This window comes from Capsella rubella, unplaced genomic scaffold (genome assembly GCF_000375325.1).
Source record: "Capsella rubella cultivar Monte Gargano unplaced genomic scaffold, Caprub1_0 scaffold_3, whole genome shotgun sequence".
Taxonomy (NCBI): domain Eukaryota; kingdom Viridiplantae; phylum Streptophyta; class Magnoliopsida; order Brassicales; family Brassicaceae; genus Capsella; species Capsella rubella.
The window spans coordinates 12,656,030-12,674,744 of NW_006238921.1; the positions used below are offsets into that span (position 1 = coordinate 12,656,030).

Genomic DNA, 18,715 nt, shown 5'->3' on the forward strand with positions numbered 1-18,715 from the left:
ATTACAATTTCTTGTAGATATAATAATGCAAAGTTTCTTGTAGGTTCAGCATACAGCTAGCCAATAGAGCCATTTTTTGTGTTTTTTCTTTATTTTTTGATTACCAGGAGGTTCGGGCCTTAGGCCGTAATTCTCTTAGGGTCCAGAGCAGACCGGGTGAAAGCCTCTGGCCAAACGGAAATATCTAGTAATTTCGCTGTTGAAAGGAATCGATCCCTAATTTAGACCAACATGGCAACTCCTCGCTCAAGTGTAAACCACTAGACCAAGACCACCTGGTTTATTTTTTGTAGTCTTGTGTGTTACGTACGTGTGAGTTGTTTATTAGTGGTGTAGTTATTATTGATCTAGTTTTTCTTTTGTTGGGGCAACCGAAAACTTCCATTGAGTTAAGCTAAAGAATTTTCATACAAAGCTGGAGATTGTTTTGCAAGAAAGTCAGCTTCACACTGTAATTTGCTGCTCATGGAATAAACTCAATGCAAAAGCTTGAAAAAAGCGTTGGGGCCAGGGATCGATTCCCCTCAAGCGCGAAATCACAAGATATTTCCATTTGGCTATGGGTTTTTACTCGGTTTTCCCCAGACCCTAGAAAGATTACGGGCCTAAGGTCAGAACCTTCTGTTAATTTAAAAAAAAAAGGATACTAATAAAGATATCAGCAAGCACTCCATGGAGTTCTGAGATGTTAGATTTAGTGTTTATCGCCTTGACCAAATCACTACAATCCGACTAAATTTGTATGCTAAAAATTCTAAGACTCCTTGCATACTCGAGGGCTGCATGAACAGCTAAAGCTTCCGTATTGCAGTAACTATTATTATAGAGCTAGTTAATAGTTACAATAAACACATATTAGATTATTGGTTTGATTAACTGTGTTAAAATTTCTTTTAACCAAATGGTTTGTGCATAGATTTAATAGGTTTGCGTCCGGTTAAAATGTCCATCCTCGTACAATTGTACTACTTATAACCATTTGATCAGTCATTTGATATTGTTATCGATAGCGAATGAGAGAAGTTGAGTGATATGAGGACACAACTTCAGGAATACGACAAACCAAATTAATTTGTTTAGCCTAAACCAAAATTTATTAACAGACAAAGAAAATGAACATTTACATTTTAGAAAATAAATAAATAGAATATCGAAGACACAACTTGGCGTAAGTAAGTAGTAAACCCAAAATTTCTTGACAAATAAGATAACAAATAGGTTTATGAAGTTAGAGTGTTACTGGGGAACTTTGCATGCAAGACAGAACAGCGTTAAGAACATGTGCGATATGATGTGGTGTAATAAATCTCTCAACATAGTTATGTTTCTTCTTTTTTTTTTTTTTTTTACTCTTATTAATACTATTGTAACGTTGTACAAGAACAAAACCATGTGATTATCGTACTGGCTTAGAAAAAAATATAATATATTGATAAATTTTATAATTTTTCTAGAAGTCATGTGTGCAAATCTCTTGAAGCAAAATGAATATTATATATGTGCATCCTTGATTACGTTTCTGTACGTAATAGTAAATGCAATACCAAGATGGCAAGTTACACTCGATAATATATATTATATACGTAGAAAATGTAATAGTTTACTAGTGTTGTGTGCATGAGGATATGTTAGAACTTAGACGTTTCTATAAATATGTGCATGTATGTGGAAGAATAAGCAGAAAGCAGAATAAGAGGTATAATATAAAGAGAGCGTCTCGTTTTCTTTTTCGTTTCTCTCAATACCTTGTATCAATGGCTAACGTAAAGCTTGTTTACTATTACCTCATTTCCCACTTTTTCAAGATTTGCTTGCTCCCGCTAATAGCACTTGTAGCCACTAAAGCATCAAACCTCAACCAAGAAGATGTCCAAAATCTTTGGTTCCATCTCCAACACAACATTGTAGCCCTAACCATTCTCTTTGCGGTTGTCACTCTTGGGTCAGTCATACACTTTATGACCCGACCTAGACCAGTTTACCTAGTTGACTACTCCTGCCATCTCCCGCCTCCATCTCAAAAGGTCACTGTCCAAAAGATCGTAGAATGTATCAACAAGAATCGGGAACTGGACTACTCTTCTAAGATTCTGCCTGAAGACTCTTCGGTGGACTTCTTTTTTAGGGTACTTCAACGTTCGGGTCTCGGGGAAGAGACTTACGTACCAGAAGCACTTTTAAATGTCCCACCTATTCAGACCATGGAGGCTGCACGTATGGAAACAGAACAAGTTATTTTCGACGCCATTGACAATCTCCTAGCCAACACCAAAGTTAACACACGCGATATCGGTATAATCATCGTGAACTCAAGCATGTTTAACCCTACTCCTTCACTCTCAGCGATGGTAGTGAACAAGTACAAGCTTAGGAGCAATATCAAAAGCTTTAATCTTGGCGGTATGGGTTGTAGCGCGGGTGTCATAGCTATCGATCTTGCCAAGGACTTGTTGCAAGTACATAAGAACACTTATGCTCTTGTGGTGAGCACAGAGAATCTCACCCGCAACCTATACATTGGTGATAATAGATCTATGCTTGTCGCCAACTGTTTGTTCCGTGTTGGTGGAGCCGCGATCTTGCTCTCTAACAAGTCAGGAGACCAAAGACGTGCCAAGTACAAGCTACTTCACACGGTCAGGACACATACTGGAGCTGATGACAAATCTTTTAGATGTGTTCAGCAAGAAGATGATGACTCGGGCAAAACCGGAGTCTCCCTGACCAAAGATATAACATCAGTGGCTTCAAGAACCATTACCAAAAACATTGCTACTTTAGGTCCATTGGTTCTTCCATTAAGCGGAAAGGTTCTCTTTTTCATAACATATATCCGCAAGAAATGTTTTAACGACAAGATTAAGCATTATGTCCCTGACTTCAAGCGAGCCATTGATCATTTTTGTATCCATGCGGGTGGGAGAGCTTTGATCGATGAACTTGAGAAGAACTTGGGGCTATTGCCAATAGACGTGGAGCCATCCAGATCAACTTTGCATAGGTTTGGTAATACTTCTTCGAGCTCTATTTGGTATGAGTTAGCTTATACAGAAGCCAAAGGTAGGATGAAGAAAGGAAACAAAGCTTGGCAGATTGCTTTAGGGTCAGGGTTTAAGTGTAACAGTGCGGTTTGGGTGGCTCTACGCAATGTCAAGCCTTCTGTTAATAGTCCTTGGGAGCATTGTGTTGCTAAGTACCCGATTAAGCTTGATTTTTGATAAATGTCAAAAGTTTATAAGGTTGATCTCCACGATGTATGGTTGGCCCTCTACTTATTTATCTTTCTTTATGATTTAATCGTGTAATTATGGTCTCTTTTGTTCATTATATATTAATAAAAGACTGCATTAATTGGTGTTATAAGATGATGTTCGCAAACTTGATGTGAGGCGTTCGGGTTCGAGTCAGGTATTTCGGGTTTCGGGTTTAGAGATATAGAACCCGTTCGGGTATTTCTAGATTTAAGGTTCGAATCGGAATTTTTGGGTTTGGGTTCGGATTACCCGAAATTCTCAAAATTCAAAATTTGAGTATCCAAATATGTCCAAACTACTAAAAAATTTCAAAACCTATATAATTTTTTACTTAAATTTATTTTAAAAAGAGTTATAACTTTAAAACAATCAAAATATACAAAAATTGGATAATTTTGACATTAGATTATTACAAAAATATATATAATATTAATAAATTATTATTATATATTTATATCATGGATGCATTCGGATATCCGTTTGGGTTTCGGTTCGGTTCGGGTTTGGATTCGGATTTTCGGGTTTAGAGACATAGAACCCGTTCGGGTATTTTTAAGTTTCGGGTTCGAGTTCGAATCGGATTTTTCGGATCGGGTTCGGATCATGTTTGCGGGTTTGGGTATTTTGCCCAGGCCTACCTTGCGGAATCTCTTAAACAAAAATCCACTAAATGTTATTTTATATAAAAGAACTCTTAATCATCTTATTAACCGTTTTTTTTTTTAAACTCTCAAGCATTGGCATTTGGCTTAAGAACACTTAAAAAAAAAACTCTCATGTTGGCAATGGCATACTAGAACTGTTTCATTTTGAAAAGGAAAAGTCAAAATTGAAAATATTATCAGACTTAATAATGTACACTCATTATTCACTAATCCCTTAAATTTGCTTTGTATTTGTTTTATCCAAAAAAACATTCTTTCTCTTAATTCATAGTACATTTAATATTTACTAATATAGATAATAAATGTTACACTTAATATGAGCATGTTAGCGAAAATGAGGAAGAAAGAGAGGAAGATGTCATGGAAGTTATAATATAGAGGTAGACCAGTGGAACAATGTAGCTGTTACTGCTCCAACGTATCAATGCAACGATGCATCATCATCTTCATTGTGCTCAGATGTTGAACCAATGTAGCTGTTTGAACCACTGTTTCCTCTTCAGACAAGATGAAACTTCAGTGATTTGTTGTGTTGAACGTATTTATGCCTTCTATTACATATGTATAATCCATTGTATCGAACATATTTGATGCGTTTATTATCTATGACAGAATGATATCGACTTTCAAAACTGAATGTCTAATGGTCTTATGTTCAGTGATTGTTGTCACCATTGAGAACTTATATTAGGACATTGTGGAAATGGTAACTATGGTATACAATTTTACCTATAAAACGGCTTCAGGTGTTGGGCCAAGGTTCAAGAAAACTCTAGGCACAACCATTACTGGTGGCTGCATGACCAAGACTCTAGAACGAATAAGCTTAAATTTTCATAGAGAATCTAGCTGGTATCAACATCAACCCCTATCGAGACTACCATAGGTCCATCCAACATAACAAGCATAGCGAAATCACACATGATGGATGAACTGAATGCCAAGGTTGATAGGATTTTTAAGAGTTTGGAGAAGCTCAAGAGTATTAAAGTTATCAAGAAAACGCAGTAGATACTAGGGCTGGCTCGGAACCGTTTGGTGGAACTGCAGATTCAAGAGGCAAACAAGCTAGGTGGTAGTTACAACGAGTGTAACAACACAATCCTATTAAGATGGCGTCACAAGCCTTTCAACACAAGCATGTTTATTTTTGGAAGTAAACTGAGAACTACTGTAAAGTTATTTGAATTAAATAAAACTGGTTTAACTTGAAATTGAGTTAAATCAAGTCAAACCAAAACTTGAACAATGTCAAAATTAATATATAATATATTAAAAGTAAGTCAACTAAAAAACTCAGGAAGACTTAAGGAATACAATTTTTCGATTTAAGGATATAAAGATCAAGAAACAATATTTTCGAGGATGTTTGAGACGTGGTCAAAGTTCGGGGTCTATATGATACAATGCGATAATCATAATAGAGAAATAGGTAGTTTTCCCTTCTTTTTTTTGTCACCGTAAAACATCAGCTTACAAGTTGATCGGAAACAAACACTTTCTAAGGAAAACCACGAAAAAGTCAGATATACTTGTGAGGGAGAACAACTATCCACGCCTTCTTGCCTTCTTTGGCAAGATAATAAGACCGTCCATTTCTTCACTAAAAGTTATCTAGATTGAGTATTATTGAGAAATTAAAAGTGGTTATCCAAGTAAACGCAAGTCTCCCCTTACCTAGAAAATTCAACGATGGCTAGCTGTTGTATTTTTCCAATTAAAAGAAAAATTCAATGATTGGAACAACTTGCTGTCTCCAAATGAAAGAAACTTTTCCATTACAAAATACCTTTACAAAGGCTTTTTCATGTTTAAATATGTTTTGTTGAACAGCCCATTAGTTGATTTTTGTTGTACAGTACACAGAAAAATATGGAACAAAAAGTTAACAAAGAACGAAGAAGCCAATGGGTAGAGTTGAAAGAAAAGCACGAGAGAAAAAAAGATACAATTAGTTTGTTACCTGTCCAAAAACATTCTCACATTAAAAACAGTTTATTACTGGGGTTGGTTTGACGATAGCAGCTAGACCCTTCTCATAAGAGAAAATTCAAAGATGCGACATATGTTTCTCAAGAAAATTCAAAGATCGATAGATTTTTATACGTTATTTGATCGAGAAAGAGATAAGGATAACGAACAGAAGAAACTTCAAAGGCGAGACCTGTTGATGTTTCTAAGTAAACGCAACGTTTCCTTACAAATACCTTACAAAGGCCATTTGCATTTACCAAAGAAAATTACACATAAACATGAGCTCTAATAGTAGTTGTTGTTCTCTTTTGGTTCTCCTCTCTCTACAACTTTTATTGATCCTTGATTCTGCAGATCTCACCGTTTCCATCACTTGCGTTAGGGAATGTGGAGGAACGAACATCCCTTACCCATTTGGAATCGGAAAGGGTTGCTATCTTGAGAAATTCTACGAGATTGAGTGTGTTAATTCTTCCTCTATTCCAGGGAAGAGTGTTCCTTTTCTTTCCGTAATTGGCAAGGAAGTTGTGGAAATCTTTCTTCCACCAACATTATACACGAGGTATACCATTGCACAAGGGTCAGTTCGCATAAAAACCCGAGTAACTTCAAAGGGGTGCTCAAGCCGCGGAGATGAGCTTGAAACACCTTTAAATTTGACGGGGACACCTTTTTACGTTAGCTCCAATAATAAATTGATAGCATCTGGTTGCAACAACAAGGCATCGTTGACGAATATCGAGTCGAACATTGTGGGATGCACGTCTAGCTGCGTCCCAGCCAACCGTACAGCCTCAAAAGATTATCTTGCGGCACTCAGCAGATGTAGTATATATGGAACCCCCAATTGTAATGCCGAAAGCATTACCAATGAAACAAACTGCAATGGGTATCTATGCTGCCAAGCAGACATCCCTGCTCTATATGAACAACAAACTGTGGGTGTGGGAATTGAAAGCACCACTACGACAACGGAAGGGTGCAAAGTCGCCTTCTTAACGGACGAGGCATACTCTTTGTCAGATGGATCTGATCCGAAAAAACTTCATGCTGATGGAACAGCGAGAATTGAGCTAGGATGGTTCATCAAGACGTCCAATCGTTCGTATGTAGACTCCTTGGGATGCGAAAGTTTTGAAGTATATGGAAATTTAACGGAACGCTCACTTGAAAGTACTTACTCAATAGATTGTGTTTGCGACTACAATGCTTCCTACAATGCTTATCTAAGTTATGCAAGATGCTCATGCAATGAAAAGTACAAAGGCAACCCATACCTTCCGGGTGGAGGCGGATGCAAAGGTAAGAAATTGCGTTTATTTCATTTCTTAATCAAAAAGGCTCAGGATTATCTTCTGACTCCAATTTCTTTACATTTTGAAATCAGATATTAATGAATGTCTAGAAGACGAATATGGAAATTACAAAAAATGTAGGGGTGGAACGTGTGTCAATTTGCCTGGACACTATAGGTGTGTATACAAAAAACATCGGCCAATTGCTACAGGTAAATCGTGCAAATTTCTATCTCAAATTTACTTGCATCTAGTTAGCATGACCTGGGCGTTTGGGTAATTGGGTCGGGTTTGTTTCGAGTTTTTTTGGGGTTCGAATATTTAGGATTTAGAAATTAAGTACACGCTCGAATATTTTAAAATTTTGGGTTTGGATCGAGTATTTTGGATTCGAAGTCAGGTTTATCTGAAGTACCAAAAAATTTACAGATTTGTATCCGAATCTATCCAACTATACATAAAATATCTAAAAGTCTCGAATATTTTATATCCATATTTACGCAAAAGTAGCTGAAAACCCCAAAATATCTAAAATATCCCAAAAAACTGAATAGTTTAGGCACTTTAGTTATTACAAGTATAATACAACTAATGAACTGATGTATTATTACTATATATATAAATATATGTATTTATATTTTGGGATTTGTTCTGATACTTGTTCGTAGAATCTCTTGTGCCATTTGACAAAGATTTTTTTATACACACATACCCTTTAATGTTTTTACCTTTTGAGTTTTGACCATATATTGAGTTTTGAAGTTTAGAACCTGTTTGTTTGAAAATTTGGACTCAGATTCGGGTCAAGTTTTACGTGTCGGGTTTGGGTCGGTTTCTCGGGTTCATGCATTTTTCCCAGGCCCTACCAAACAATATAAGAAAAGTTAGTTTTCAACCTTTTCTTTTTTTGGTCGATTTGCAGGGATTGGTTCGAGTTTTGGCTCATTAGCTTTTATTGTTGGAATATACTGGTTATACAACTTTATTAGAAAGCAGAAGAGGTTAAAGCAGAAGAAGAAGTTCTTCAAGCGTAATGGGGGTCTACTGTTGCAGCAACAATTGACTGCAACAGAAGGTAACCTCGAGAAGACGAAAGTATTCAGCTCGAGAGAGTTAGAAAAAGCTACCGAAAATTTTAGCGTAAATAGAATACTTGGCCAAGGTGGTCAAGGTACTGTGTACAAAGGAATGCTCGTCGATGGTAGAATTGTAGCTGTGAAGAAATCCAAAGTCGTGGACGAAGATAAGTTGGAAGAGTTCATCAATGAGGTTGTCATTCTTTCGCAGATCAACCACAGAAACATCGTGAAACTTTTAGGGTGCTGTCTTGAGACAGATGTTCCTGTTCTTGTCTACGAGTTTATTCCTAATGGTAACCTTTTTGAACATCTTCATGATGAATTGGAGGATTACACGATGACTACTTGGGAAGTGCGTCTCCGCATTGCTGTGGATGTTGCAGGAGCTCTTTCATACTTGCACTCGGCTGCGTCGTCACCAATCTATCATAGAGACGTCAAGTCTACAAACATAATGTTGGATGAAAAATATCGAGCCAAAGTATCTGATTTTGGAACATCAAGATCAGTAACGGTGGATCACACCCACTTGACTACGGTAGTTTCAGGTACGGTGGGATATATGGATCCAGAGTACTTTCAGTCTAGCCAATTCACAGATAAAAGTGATGTCTATAGCTTTGGGGTTGTGCTCGTGGAGCTCATCACGGGTGAAAAGTCAGTTTCGTTTCTGAGATCTCAAGAAAACAGGACACTGGCAACTTATTTCATTCATGCAATGAAACATAATACACTCTTTGATATCATCGACCCACGGATCAAAGATGGCTGCAAGTTGAATCAAGTGACCGCAGCTGCAAAAATTGCAAGGAAATGTCTGAATCTGAAGGGGAGAAAGCGACCAAGCATGAGAGAAGTGTCCGTGGAGTTAGAGAATATTCGCTCGTCTTCTAGAGATATGCTGCATATGAGTATATTAGCGAAAATGAGGAAGAAAGAGAGGACGATGTCATGGAAGTTAATATAGAGGTAGACCAGTGGAACAATGTAGCTGTTACTGCTCCAACGTATCAATGCAACGATGCATCATCATCTTCATTGTGCTCAGATGTTGAACCACTGTTTCCTCTTCAGACAAGATGAAACTTCAGTGATTGTTGTGTTGAACGTATTTATGCCTTCTATTATATATGTATAATCCATTGTATCGAACATATTTGATGCGTTTATTATCTATGACAGAATAGTATCGATTCCAAAAATGAAATGGTCTAATGAATAAGCTTAAATTCTTATATAGAATCTAGCTGGTATCAACATCAACCACTATCGAGACTACCATAGGTCCGTCCAACATAACAAGCATAGCGAAATCACACATATTGGATGAGCTGAATGCCAAGGTTGATAAGCTTTTTAAGAGTTTGGAGAAGCTCAAGAGTATTAAAGTTATCAAGAAAACGCAGTAGATACTAGGGCTGGCTCGGAACCGTTTGGTGGAAGTGGAACTGCAGATTCAAGAGGCAAACAAGCTAGATGGTAGTTACAACGAGTGTAACAACACAATCCTATTAAGATGGCGTCACAAGCCTTTCACCACCATGTGTTATTCTTGGAAGTAATCTGAACTAAATCTAGTTCAGTTAAATCAAACTGGGTTAGCTTGAGATTGGGTTAAACCTAGTCAAACCAAGACTGGACCAGTGTCAAAATTAATATATTGAGTCAAAAATGTATTCAACCAAAAACTCAGATTGTCCGACTAGCGCCTACCACCAACGTTTCAAACATTGGTATCGTTCATCATTTTATGAGAATTACACTGTCAGTATGACAGTATACACAAAAACGAGTTTGTGAAACTGACAGAAGCTTTTTGATGATGCTTGCCTCTACATAAAAACTAATCTGAGTGACAAGCTTTTCAATACCAGAGAGATCTATCTTATATACTATTTCTCTAAGGAGCCAAAAGACAGTTTCAAGAGTATCCATTCAGATTTTTTCAACGAGTTGAGAAATAAGGACCAATCACTAACCATAAACTACTATTTCTCCATATGCTTCAGTCTGCACGAGAGTTGCTGCTGCCAGAAGCTTTCTTCCCTCCATACTTCTGTTATGAGAATGAGTATTACGCAATATCAACATCAAACCCATTTAAGATTTCTAAACTTAAATCTGGACTAGCTCATGAGGATGCACAACTTACTTGCTTTCCTAGATTGAAGGGGATGTATTTGTACTTCATCATGTGTGCGATTTGGCGCCTCATTGTCAGAACAAACAGAACAATCCAGTAGCAGAGAAGTATTGGCCAAAACACAGGGATATCGAAGAAAGAAAAGAAAGTCATCACAAACGCTATGCAGAATGCCTTAGTCATGGAGTACCTGGTACAGATACAATAACCAGTAGAATCAGACTTTTAACACGTAAGAATTACCAAACAAGATAATGTCGCTTCTGAATACAATTCACTTGGAGACTGGACTTCATACACTAAAACAGCTATGACATCACTTCCCCTAAGCTTATTGGAACTGCTATATTTTGATCTCATGCAAACATACTCTAGATGTAAGAACATATGGTTTATCTGTAATGATTAACTGGAAAATTCCTTGAAGCTAAAAGTGAAACAGGACAGGCAATAGCATGTATAACACTTTTTACCAGGCTTTAGAGCTTAGCATATATTAGCACATAAACAGATCCCGTACTAAAATTACCAGAACTTGAACTCTGGAAGCCGACGGATGAATGGCTTGAACTCATCTGAACCTTTTGTGGGTAGCATCGGACCATCAGATGTATCAAGCTCAGGGTCAACCAGTGGCGACAAAAACCCAATCAGCAGGTTCAGGACATAAATCCCCAACGCATAAGAAATGATATAGAACCCTTGAACATAGAAAACCCTCAAACAGTATATCCCCACAATCACAAGAGTCCCGATCCACCTATTAACCGCGTGAGGCGTAGTCTTGTCTAAGTAATACTGATACACCCTCCACGCCTCGTTCACACGCTGTTGTACAGGTGATGCCATTGAGGCAGCGTCACCTCCAACTCCCTCCATTATCACTAATATCCAAAAGAATCTGCAAAACTCAACAAGATAATCCTATATCAACCAAATGATTCAACCACTTACACAGTTATAGTAGTTCCTCAACATCTAATAGCAATCTAGCTAACAACAACTAATTCAAGCATCAGTTCACATAAAATAAGATCACACTAACATACACAATACTCAAATATGTGATCTTGTACGGACTCTTCAATCAAAATGAGCTCACTGCACGATCGAACAAACTCAAGAAAAATCTCATGATCCGAGACTAAATCCAAACCAAAAACAAGACTTGAATCAACTCAGCAACACCAATTTTTACAGTACCGATACAACGCTTAAGGTCAAGACTCGGAAGATTAAGATCTCGAAATCAGAACTCTCCCTAGATTGCAATGTAAGATTCCGTAACGAAATTTCAACTCCGAAGCATACGAAAACACTAATTGAACCAAGGACACAAGAAGAGTACTGATCAAATCAACCGAAGAAATCGAAAGCGAAGAAGATAGGAATAGAGAAGAGGAGAAAACTCTGACTTCTGCAAGTTTTAGGGTTAATTCGGGCGAGAAGGAGACTGAGATGATGATCCTTGAAGATTGAGTAGTGAAGAACTGATCTCTGTGAAGAAGAAGTGAAGAACCGACGAAGGAAGAAGAGAGGACGGATTGATAAATCTTGGAATAATTGATTCTCAAAGGCGTCACTGTATTTATATGAACTTTCTACTTTCGCCCCAATTATTTAATAATTTGAAATTAAACCTTTATTTTGGTCCGTAACGGATTTTGATAGTTTAAAATTTTTAAGAAGGCTTTTTATGTGATATTGAGAAGGAAATAATTTACTATTGGATCATGAATTTTAAAATGAACATTAAAGACTATTTGAATATGTTATTCAATTATTTGGATTTGGATACTATACGTTATAAATTTTAAATTTAAATATATAAATCTTAAGAACAAAAAAACATAAACGCGCAGGTGTACCACGGGTTTTCAAACTAGATATAACGAATATTATTCATATATTACTTAAAATATATATTTTTCATTTGATAAAAATATTCTAATGTGGGAAATGAAAATAATATAGAACTTGCATATTAATAGGTTGAACGGGTTAGAATTAAAATTAGTCGGTTATACAATGATAAAATGAAATACGTAATTACTTATTTGACACTATAAAATGTGTAATTTCAATACCTAATTACCAAATTAAATGTGTTCTATGATTTAAAGCACATAAATTAATTCTTCTACTTTTAAAAAGAAGAAAAATGTAAAAATTTAACATTGTTGTATTTGTAGATTAAATATTTTCTCACCCTACACCACGGCTTAAAACCAATGTTCATACATGCGTAAAAACTTGTGTAAAGGATAAATAAAAAAGGAACATTATCAAATTCTATATATACTCACATATATTCTCAACCTCTAAACGTTTTTGTAACCTCTAAGATAATAATTCAAAATATTTGATAACGTTAAGAACAAAATCTTCTGCTTTCGCAAACTTGTACAAATGCAATCGAAACTACTCTGTTTAAGCTAATATAGTTCTATTTTTTTTTTTTTTTGTCGACGCTAATATAGTTCTATATGAGTATGATAAAAGCATTTTTACAGTAAAGTAATATTTCAGACGAACCATCATAGTTATAACTTCTATTGATATATAAAAAATTTAAAATATAAAATTTATACTGTGGTGTACCGCGGGTTAAACACTAGTTATGCTTTAATTTGTAACCAATACTCAATATAAAATGGGGGAATTTTAAAAATACCCCTTTTCCAAATTATACTCCCATGTTCCAAATTACAAGAAGTTTTAGCTAAAAGTACAAAAATTAAGAATTTTAAAATATATATATATATATATATATATATCATTTAATAATTAACTAAAAATAAAATGTAACCTATCATAAAAAAGAGTCAAAAGACCAAAACAACATTAAAACTACCTAAAAATTTGTAAAACATCTTCTAAAATGAAAAAAAAAACTCCTTAAACATCCTATATTATGGAGCAAAGAGAGTATCTAACTAGAAGGAAACCACATTTTTAACCAAACTTAAAACTGTAAGAAGTTATATGAATAAATCAAATTTTATTATATTATTTTATATGAAGTATGGGAACCTTCATACGGAACCCAAAATCCGTATGTTCTTGTGGTGGGCTCTGTCCGGAGCCTCGGCAGTTGCAAAATGTATGCGTAAACATGGTAGTCATGTTAATCCGCTATGTCAAGCTTGTAAAGTCGAGGAGGAAACGATATCTCCTATTCTTTTTGGTTGCTCCCTAGCTAGTCAAGTTTGTTCTACACTTTCTCTTCCATTACCGGATCATGGTTTCTCCTTCAGTATTGCTGAAAACCTTGATCATGTTCTCGGGTTAATGGATTAGATTGATCTTCCAGTTCAGAAAAGGAATGCGCTTCCTTGGATTCTTTGGGAGACGTGGAAAGCACGAAATGGAGCTATTTTTGCAGGCCAGGTGCATGATCATAACATCATACTTGCCTCTACTTTTAATACGGCTGAGGAATGGTTTTTGCAACAACATATAGTGAACTCTTCGCTGCATAATGGTGGCCCTCGTGGTCCTTCCGCCTCGCAAAGATGGTGAACCAGCAGTCGGTGTTTTAAAGTGTAATGTCCACTGCTCATGGATTAATGAGCTCTGTTTCAGTGGAGGTGCTTGGTTATTACGGAATCATGATGGAGAGGCTATGTGTCATGCTTGGGATGCTTTCTTACCACATCAAAACAGGATTTCTGCTGAACTTAGCTGCATTTATTGGTGCCTTAAGAGTTTAAAAGATCTTCATATCACCTCTTGTGAAGTTTGGTCTGATTGTCATGCTGCTCTTTCAGCTCTTGCGAATCCTGTGGCCTGGCCAAAATATCAGTCAATTCTTGACAACTTCGCAGGTTGTTTACAGTCTATGGAGGTGATCTCTTTTTATGTTTCTTCGCCAAAAGAAAATGTAGTGACGAGAGACATAGCGAAGAGTGTGACCAGGGAGGGGAGGCTTACATCGTATCTTTCTCTTGGGGGGCCGGCTTGGTTACATGAGAAGATTGAGCGAGATCGTCGATAATCTTTTGGTGTCTTATTATTGTTTCTTGTACATTCATGGTTTTGCATTGTATTTTTCAATCTATTATCAATAAATGAATATTGTCGTGGAAAAAAATATATATTTTATTCACAAACTAAACTATTTGAAATATTAATTAAATCAAATTTTAACTCAGTATTTTTATTGTTAAACTATATTATGTATTTTCTTACTTAAACTACAAAGAGAATTTTTGAGAAATATCTCTTTTGGTATACCTCTTTTCAAAAATTCCTCTTTTATCTATCCGTTTTCAAAAATACTTCTGCTTAAATATGAAAATTTGTAAAGTTTTATATGGTATAATAACTACCATTGTGAGATTCGATCCAAATAATTTATAAGGTTTTAAAAGCTTTTAAATTGTTTCAAAAGGTTTTAAAATGTTTTTAAAAGGATTTTATAAGGTATTTATACGGTATTTACGAAGACATATAAAATTTTACACGCATATAAAGGTAATTTTTGTTAAATTTATAAACTTACACACATATTTGGATAAACTTTAACATTTTTAATGGTTTTTTATTAAGTTTGAAAAAAGGTATTTGAAATGGGTATTTTTGAAATTCTCCCACTACAAACAATGACTACAAAAAATGATTATAATTTTGGGCTTTGAGTTTTTGTTGTATTACAAAGATTTACGATATCTATAATATTATAAACAATTACTTCTCGACAACATATTAAAAAGGTATTCAAATTTAACAAATCTAATATATATATATGAGAATATCAAAAACTTTAAGAGTACAAGAGTTAATTTGTGAAACTCACGATCATACGATAGAGCGGGTTATGATTAATATTTTTACGAAATAAAATCTTTTACAGTTTGGTCCATCAAAGTATTTGCTGTGAGTGTGTATATTTTTACAAAAATACATATTTTTTTATACAGATACAATCTTTCACGAGTTTGTCCATCAAAATATTAACTGTGAATGTGTATTTCTTACAAATGCATAATTTTACAATCTCTTACGAATTGGTCTGTCAAAACATATACACTATGAATATGCAATTTTATAAATATAATCTTGTACAATTATTTACTTATTTATATTTCTATCACAAATTATATATATTACATATCGATAAATATTCCGATCCTAATTTGAGTATCTTTTTCGGTGCATAGTTTTTTTTTAAAACCACAATTGAGAGAGTATTGTATAATCTTAAGAAAATAGCACAACAACATCCCAGAGTCAATTAAAAAAAAAACAACCAAATAACATTATAAATAATAAAACATGGCATGCTTTTTTATCACCGATCACTCGAAAACACACTCTAGGAGCTAATCCTCGTATGTTGCACAACGAGTCGTATGGATCAACATACCTACTTCCCCCGTTTCCCGTAGCTGTCTCTAAGAGTCACCGTCCGGTTAAACACAAGCTTTCCCGGTGTAGAGGACTTGTCAACCGCAAAATAACCAAGCCTTTCAAACTGGAATGTGTCCCCGACCACAGCATCTTCAATAGTTGTAAGAGCATAGGCATCAGAAACAACCACTTTCGAGTTTTGGTTAATGTCAGTGAGCCAACCATCTTTGAGTTCAGCTGGATTCTCGGAGTTAAAGAGTTTCTCAAATAACCGTACTTCAACCTTCAAGGGCTCTAGTCCCGGTGAAGACTCAGGAACCCAATGTAGAACACCCTTCAGCTTTGTCTTACTCTCAGGATCATACTCCGCATGAATCTCACAAACAGTTTCACCATCATCCGCAAAGACAACGTTGGTGCACTTGATTTGAAAAGCGTACCTAAGCCATACTGATTTACCAAGAGCAAGTCCATAGTAATCTTTTGAATCTTTCTTTCTGAAGTCAGACTGTTCAATGTATACAACTCTAGAGAACGGAACCTTGTAGGACGCCGAGGGATCATTAGGCCATTTTTTCGCATCAACCTCGATAACCTTACCTGGTTCCATATTGGTAATAACCACCTTAAGAGGATTCAAAACCACCATGGTGCGTGGAGCTGTTATATTCAACTCCTCTCTAATATGATGCTCAAGACGACTCACATGTATCATGCTACCATCACTTCTTGTAATCCCAAGTCCTTTTACAAATGCATTAATCGATGTTGGAGTTACACCTCTCCTCCTCAATCCAGCAAGTGTCAAAAGGCGTGGATCATCCCAACCATCAACATACTTGTTTGTCACAATGTAGTTAAGCTTACGCTTGGACATTACAGTGTTTGTGACATTAAGCCGTGAATATTCCCACACGTGTGGCATGTAGAGACCTAATGAATGTAGTAGCCAGTAATATGAAGCACGCCGGGTTTCGAATTCAAGAGTACATAGCGAATGCGTTATATTCTCAAGAGAATCAACAATGCAGTGAGCATAATCATAGGTCGGATAAATACACCACTTCTCACCAGCATGAGGATGAGATGTGAACTTTATACGGTAGGCAATAAGGTCAAACATGTTATAGTTATCATTCTGCATGTCTTGTTTCATCCTAAGCGTTGCGTGACCTTCCTCGATCATTCCTCGTCTCATTTCGTCGAAAAGCTTTAAAGATTCCGCGATAGGCCTATCTCTCCAAGGGCTGTTTACTTTCTTCTCTCTATACTCTTTTATCTCCTCGGCGTTCTGATGATCAACATAGGCATGACCTGTTCGAATCAACTCCACAGCAAAATTGTAAAGTTCTTGGAAATAATCACTAGTATACGTATTCTTGAAAGGCTCCCAACCCATCCATTTAACAATATCTTCAATGTGGTTAATGTACTCTTTCTTCTCGGCCTCCGGGTTTGTATCATCATACCTTAGATAACAACAGCCTCCTCGGTCTTTCGCAAGACCAAAATCAACAAACATAGCTTTAGCATGTCCTATATGTAAATAGCCATTTGGTTCAGGTGGGAAGCGTGTAAAAACTTTCCCTCCAGTCACTTTGAGATGTTTCTCAAGTAGCTCCTTTGTATTTTGGTACCTAAGGACCGAGCCGTCGCTGAATAAGACTTTGGTGTGCACCATTAAATTTTGGCTTGGTTGAGAGAATATAGTATACGGGTTAATGAGCTCTTCTTCAGATGGACTTGGGACAGCTTCCACAGCAGTCTTCTCCTTCTTTTTGGTAGGCTTTACATTGTCAGCAGCAGTTCTCTCGCCAAGCAACTCATACAACTTTGCATCTATGACGCTCTTGACTGTCTTGGGATCTGCCCATGAGAGATATTTGCGGACATGTCCGATATATTCACCTGTATTAGTTCGGTAACGCAGTGCCAATATGGTATTCAAGTTTTCTTGAACGATGTGGTCGACTGTTTTCTCAATATCTTCTAGGGAGACGTCAACCCTAACACCACACGGCTCCTCACCAGCCTGGTGGATGACGGCAATTGTATCGGAGGTGATCCTACTGTTGTTTTCGACGGTGTTCTTCATAGTTCGTTCGTCCAAAGTAACCTTGCGGAAGAGCTCGAGAGGGTTGTTGGCTTTAAGAACCGCCGAAGAGAGACGCTTTAGGGTTTGATGTTTAGGGATGAAATAATCTATAGGTGCATTGTTCATAAATATATATCAATAATCTTGACATGTGTAAAAAAATTAGCTTTTGTTTTTGTTTTTAGCATAATAGAAAACTAATTATAAAAAGATTATGTCACATATAATTTACAAATTATATCTACGTTTTTTCCCTTTTCTAAATAAAAAAGGAAAATTAACAAAACATATACATATTATAATTAGATTTTGACATGTATCAAATAAAAAAAAATCTTTTTTGATAAATTCAAATAAAAAAATCTTTGATGACAAAAAAAAAATCTTTAAGTATGATTTTTAATCTATAAAAACGAATAGCAAATCTATACTATTAATTGATAAAGACAACTTGAAGCCAAACACCCCCCAATTTTTAAAAACAATTTCATGAAATTAAAACCAATTGCCAAACAGAATTAATGACAGCAAAAAAAAAACAAAAACAAAAACTATCTATATTTATGGAAATCATAATAATATTTTACCATAAAAAGTGGACAATTAGATTCAAAATTAAATATATGTTAACATATCTATTTTGAATATACATAAACATATTTAATATTAATTTAATATTTTAATATAATTTCGAAATTAATAATTTATATACAATGAAATATAATAAAACAAAGATAACATTTTTTTAGAAAAATAAAAAGATAAAAAATATGTTAGCATATGAAATAATCAACTAATCAAATTCTACATAGTATATATACATAACTGATCATATCATAAAATTTTAAAAAATTATAT

General features: G+C 35.6%; 4 protein-coding genes across 5 annotated transcripts; 2 read left to right on the forward strand and 2 right to left on the reverse strand.

Moving 5' to 3' along the window:
- The first annotated feature begins 1,754 nt into the window (after positions 1–1,754).
- LOC17891843 (3-ketoacyl-CoA synthase 18) lies at positions 1,755–3,218 on the forward strand. The gene has a single exon (XM_006299480.1). It carries the CDS (start codon positions 1,755–1,757, stop codon positions 3,216–3,218), a length of 1,464 nt encoding a protein of 487 aa, XP_006299542.1.
- A 2,953-nt stretch (positions 3,219–6,171) lies between these two features.
- LOC17891280 (wall-associated receptor kinase-like 10) lies at positions 6,172–9,550 on the forward strand. Its single transcript, XM_006296981.2, is given in 4 exon segments — positions 6,172–7,195; positions 7,281–7,400; positions 8,111–9,166; positions 9,169–9,550. Coding segments are annotated over 4 exon segments (2,382 nt in total). The 3' UTR covers positions 9,351–9,550.
- A 393-nt stretch (positions 9,551–9,943) lies between these two features.
- LOC17892055 (protein RER1B) lies at positions 9,944–11,906 on the reverse strand. Of its 2 annotated transcripts, none has more exons than XM_006298558.2 (4): positions 11,826–11,906; positions 10,940–11,311; positions 10,420–10,600; positions 9,944–10,323 (listed from the first exon to the last, which is right to left on the reverse strand). In XM_006298558.2, exons 2-4 carry the CDS (start codon positions 11,287–11,289, stop codon positions 10,273–10,275), a joined length of 582 nt encoding a protein of 193 aa, XP_006298620.1. In that variant the 5' UTR covers positions 11,290–11,311; positions 11,826–11,906; the 3' UTR covers positions 9,944–10,272. The 2 variants fall into 2 exon arrangements, with proteins under 2 accessions (XP_006298620.1, XP_023642024.1); XM_023786256.1 differs by lacking the exon at positions 11,826–11,906 and adding an exon at positions 11,614–11,758.
- Positions 11,907–15,642: 3,736 nt separating this feature from the next.
- LOC17892684 (glutamine--tRNA ligase, cytoplasmic) lies at positions 15,643–17,890 on the reverse strand. The gene has a single exon (XM_006299373.2). The coding sequence runs from the start codon at positions 17,855–17,857 to the stop codon at positions 15,779–15,781; it is 2,079 nt and encodes a 692-aa protein (XP_006299435.2). The 5' UTR covers positions 17,858–17,890; the 3' UTR covers positions 15,643–15,778.
- Positions 17,891–18,715: the final 825 nt, after the last annotated feature.

Excerpts from the sequence above, each read along its gene's own strand:
- LOC17892055 (XM_006298558.2), bottom strand. The coding sequence starts at position 11,289 with ATGGAGGGAGTTGGAGGTGACGCTGCCTCAATGGCATCACCTGTACAA. Across the intron at positions 10,601-10,939 it reads CTTCCAGAGTTCAAGTTCTG|GTACTCCATGACTAAGGCAT; the intron begins GTAATTTTAGTA and ends TATCTGTACCAG. Across the intron at positions 10,324-10,419 it reads CCTTCAATCTAGGAAAGCAA|AAGTATGGAGGGAAGAAAGC; the intron begins GTAAGTTGTGCA and ends TTCTCATAACAG.
- LOC17892684 (XM_006299373.2), bottom strand. The coding sequence starts at position 17,857 with ATGAAGAACACCGTCGAAAACAACAGTAGGATCACCTCCGATACAATT.
- LOC17891843 (XM_006299480.1), top strand. The coding sequence starts at position 1,755 with ATGGCTAACGTAAAGCTTGTTTACTATTACCTCATTTCCCACTTTTTC.